This window comes from Chinchilla lanigera, unplaced genomic scaffold (genome assembly GCF_000276665.1).
Source record: "Chinchilla lanigera isolate Chin_1 unplaced genomic scaffold, ChiLan1.0 scaffold00084, whole genome shotgun sequence".
Lineage (NCBI taxonomy): Eukaryota > Metazoa > Chordata > Mammalia > Rodentia > Chinchillidae > Chinchilla > Chinchilla lanigera.
In genome coordinates, this window is record NW_004955485.1 from 8,229,517 (window position 1) to 8,234,049 (window position 4,533).

General features: G+C 59.7%; 1 protein-coding gene across 4 annotated transcripts in view; it reads left to right on the top strand.

Annotated features, from left to right (window-relative positions):
- Ldb1 (LIM domain binding 1) overlaps window positions 1–4,533 on the top strand; it is a gene marked incomplete at its 5' end in the record, with an annotated part of 12,487 nt that continues 7,954 nt past the window's right edge. For all 4 annotated transcript variants that reach the window (XM_005403865.2, XM_005403866.2, XM_005403862.2 and 1 more), the window contains 1 exon segment: window positions 1–101. In XM_005403865.2, coding sequence (XP_005403922.1) covers window positions 77–101 — 25 coding nt within the window.

Consider the following 4,533-nt stretch of genomic DNA (forward strand, 5'->3'; position numbering starts at 1 on the left):
GGCTCATGCCCGGCCTGTCCTCGCGAGGGGCGGGCTCCGTGACTCGGCTGGGCCCTCAGCGGCGGGCGATGTGAAGATGTCAGTGGGCTGTGCCTGTCCCGGTGAGTGGGGCGCGCGGTTGTGAGCCCGGCCTTCCCCAGGGACCCCTCGCCCCCGGGGGGAGGGGGCGTCGAGGGCTTGGGAGGACGGGAGCCGCGAGGGGTCAGCGGGGCTTGGTCCGGGGAGGGCCTTCTCCACTGGGTAAATGCGCAGCAGCAAGCCAGAGGTGCGGAGAGGGGGCGCTGGGGGTAGCTTGGGGGGGCTAATTGGAGAGGGGTGGGGGGGGACTGAAATTCCCAGAATTCCAGGGTGTTAACCAATCAGAAGTGACTCTGGACTTTTGACCCCCCCCCTCGGGTCATCATAGAGTTGTGATTGGCTGGTTTGCGTTCCCCCCCATTCCTGCTGCTTATTGCCTCTTACCCTGTGACACCCCACCTCGAGTAGTTCCTGAGGATACTGTTAGGGGGATGGGATTGATTGAGGCTCATCTTGTCCCCCCCACCTTTCCTGCCTGTTGCCAGGGAAGGTTGGCCCTCCCGAGAGACAAGAGGTACTCCTTAGGGATGCCCTATAATTGAGCCCGTGGGTCTGGCGTCTCTGCCTTGGGAAGAAGGTGTCAGCCCCAGGCAGGCTAGGGAAATCAATGACCTGCAGAGCTGACTTATGGGAAGCAACGCTTGACCTCTGTAAAGTACATGACAGGACCCAGGTTCAGATCACTGCCTCCCCCAAGCTCATGTCAGATCTTCCAGGGACATCGTGGGTCTGAGTTCTTTTTCTGGGCTGGGAGAGTAGGCTCTGGCTCAACTGCCAGGAAGAGTGAAGAATCATGTGACTGGAGAGAGAGGCAGTCTGCAGAGGGCCTCAGAACACTGTCTACCCCTTCCCTAGGACCCTGGATCCTCAGAGTGGCCTTCTTGTCCCAGGCTAGGGTCAGCTTTCTCTAGGAAGTCAACGTGCCTGATCTAGTCTGGTTCTGTTCCTTTGCCAACTGGACCCCCCAACACACACACAGGCAATCCCTAAGGGAAGCTGCCAGTGGGGAAGCTTCCTTAGAAGTCATGTGACCCCAGCCAAGCTGGGCTGGAGTGAGCATATCATTCAAGTGCCTGCTGAGGCTGATACTGAAGGACTGTAGGGGCACAGGGCCCAGAGGGCAGGCTGGGATAGCCTGAGGGTACTGGAGTATCTGGGTGTGGGAACCCCTGGCTCCTGCCACAGAGGGTAGGGGAGAGGAGGGAAGAGCTTGCCAAGCTGGAATCCTGTCCGGCTCCATCATCCCCCTCCTACCAGCTCGGTATGTCGTGTTTATGTGTGTGTGTATTTTCTCCATGCTTATTACTCCAGTTCAATCCATCCACACTCTGAGCTCACCTCAGGATCCTGATCCTCCATCACTACATATGAGCAGGACAGAAACTAAGGCCTTGAACCAGCTGCAGGGCTGAGTCTAAATTTCACCCCCTGGTATTGGATATTGAACCCAGGGCCTCTTGCATGCTAGCACTACATATAACCAGCCCCCTTTTGAGAGAGGGCCTCACTAAATTGCACAGGCTGGCCTTGCAGCTTGTGATCCTCCTCCCTCAGCCTCCTAAGTAGCTAGGATTACAGACATGCACCATCACACCCGGCCCCTAGTCTTAAATTTTCACTCTGCATTCCTACAAGTAGTAGGTAGAGGATGTAGGTAGCGGGGCTGGCCGGCAGGAGATGGATGGAAGGTTAGCCCCAAAATTGGGCAGGGTGCCTGGGTCTGGTAGGAGGTTCCCCCTCATTCTCTCTGAGTAACTTGGGGACCCTGTGCCTAGGATGTGTTTGTGGAGGGGGACAACTTCCACAAGCGCCAAAGGCCTGTTCCTTTTGTGTGCCTACCAGCCTGACTGAAGGAGGGGCAAAAAGATGGCTAGGAATAGGGCGTCTCTTTCCTGGTTGTGAAGAGGTCTTACAGATTGGTGCCACAGACGATGAATGGAGGTTAGGCTTCAAGGAGAACCACACGGGGAGGGGCTTGAGTGGCCAAGGTGGGAATGGTGGGAGCCGGTGAGAGGGGACCAGGATTGCATGAGTGAGTAAGAGCACACTTAAACACAAGGGCATCATGGCAGCGTGTAGCACTCCAGGCCCATAGACCCCCCAGCGTCACCTTGAGCAGCCCTGGGGTGAGGGCCCAGGCGCCCTGGCAGGCCGCCTGCCGCCTGCCCGCCCGCCTGCCTGCCCGCCTGCCTGCCCGCCTGCCTGCCCGCCCGCCTGCTTGTCTGTCTGAGTCTCTCCTTTGTGCTCTGCTGTCTCCGGGCTCCTCCTCCTCCCCCAGCCCAGCAGAGACAGCACATGCCCCACACATGTGACTGAGGGAAGCCAGAGCACACGCAGACCGACACACATGCACACACGGAAACACCACAGGATACACATGCATGCACACCCCCAGCTCCCTTAGCGCTCCCGCGTGGGAAACAGGAAGGGCTGAAACGGCCAGAAGCAGGGACAAGGCCCCTGTAGGGCATCTTCCTGGGCATGAAGCTGAGGGGCTGTGGCCTGTCTGGGGCAGCATGTGGCTCAGAAGGGTTAAGGCTGGGAGGAGGGGAGGGGAGGAGGCAGCAGTGGTGGCGGCTGGGAGCCAGGAGAGGAGGATGGCAGAGCGCCAGGCCAACGGGAGGCCGGGCACAGACAAAGGAAGGGGGGCAGGCACACTGGAGGCCTGGGTCAGGGGCCCGGGCAGGGAGCAGTGCTGGTACCTCATCCTGTGTGCTGGGCCAGCTGCTGTCCTGAGTCCCCACCTCCAGGAGTCTTCCTCCAAGTCTCCACCACCCTTGTCATTCTCCCCCAGTGCCCAGTTTAAGGCCTTCTCAGACTTGTTCCTTTGGCTGGACCTCCTCTGCCCTGGGGGGTGTGGTCAGGCCTGGGGGAGCAGGAGCCCACTTGCTGGAGAGAGGGAACTAGGAGAGAGCTTGTTGAGGAACGATATGCCGGAGCCTGGACACATCTTTCCACTTAGGTGCCTTCCCTACAACGAGAAGGGGTGTCCTTCTGGCTCCCCCACCCCCAGCAGACAGACTGGGTGAGGCTTTGAGCTCTGAGCTGAAGACAGAAACCAGAGCACACCCCCTCCCGCCTCCTGGACGGTCATCTATGGCCTGGAGGGGGAAGGGCGCAGGAATGGCTGCAGTGCCCCCGGCTGGGTTTACCTCTAGTGGTGTTAGAAGCCCAGAGTTTCAACCCCAGGCCGGCCTGTCTCACTGATACATTCAAGTTAAGGTATTTGAGGGAGGCTGGGAGTGCCGTCCAGTGGTTGAGAGCTTGCCTAGCATGTGTGAGGCCCTGGGTTCAAGCCCCACAACGTTTTTAAAAAGTCATTTTGTGTATGTGTGTGGGTTGTTTATTTTCCGGGGAGTAAGTCCTGCAAAGACCACCAGATGCTGCCTCCTTTGGAAAGTTTGAAGCCAGGAAACAACTGAGGAAGGAGTGTGTCTCCTAGCGCTGGGCTGGGTGTCTGGGAGTCAGTAGGAACGCCCTCGGTCCTGGTGCTCCGTCATGTTGAAGGGCCCGGCCAAATGTCACAGGTTGAAATGCTGTGAAAGCCGGGGTATGCCGATGGTCAAGGCTGTGGGAGGGCACGGTGTGAGGGTCTCAGGAAGGTGGGCCCTGGGCTAAGTCCCTGCATACCCCACAGGCTTTGTTCTTTGGGTTATAACACAGTGGCAGGGTGCCATGTGTCAGCAGTCACGGTGTGTGTGAAAGTTGGGGCCTGACACTATGTGTGCCAGTCTGCATGCCTGTGGCCAGGGCTTGGTGTGTTTAAAACATACCACAGGTTAAAGTGTTCTTCAGGTGCTGGTTTATGTGAAAGGAGAGGTGTTACTTATCCGTGGAGGGTGTTCACAGACCAGGAGCACTACTACTGCAGTCAGGCTGCCCTTGGGGTCACGTGTGAATATATTTGGGGGAAGATGTGGTATAAAGAATATATTCCGATTGTAAAGAATGAGAGGACACCCCGAGTACACGCCTGTGTGTGCGCGTGCGTGTGCTCCTTCTCCGTGTGTCTAGTAACGGGCCTGGACGATGCCCAAGTTCGGAAGTGTCTCCGTGTTGGGATACCTGCAGGGGGGCCGCGAGCGGGCCCTGCCCCCCACGGCTGCCCACTGCCCAGCGCGGGGCGACTCGCCGTGCCCTTCCTGGAGACGGTCTCTGACAGCACCTCCTTCCCGGCACCCGCGTGGCTTCAGGAGTGGCGGTGTGGACGCGGGCGGGTAGTGCGTCCGAGCCGGGCCTGGGCTTCAGCCGGGCGGGGGGCGGGGAGCCCCGGAGCGCCCCCCGCCGCCGCCGCCGCGCTGAAGTCAGGATGTGTCGCGGTCAAAACGAGCCCCTGATCCGCTCCCGGCCGCCCGGGGACTTCCCCGGGGGAGCCTGGGGTGACACCGAGCCAGCCCTGCACCTGAGCGCGGAGCGGGGATTCGGGAGGTGTGGCTGCGGCGGCGGCGGCGCCGG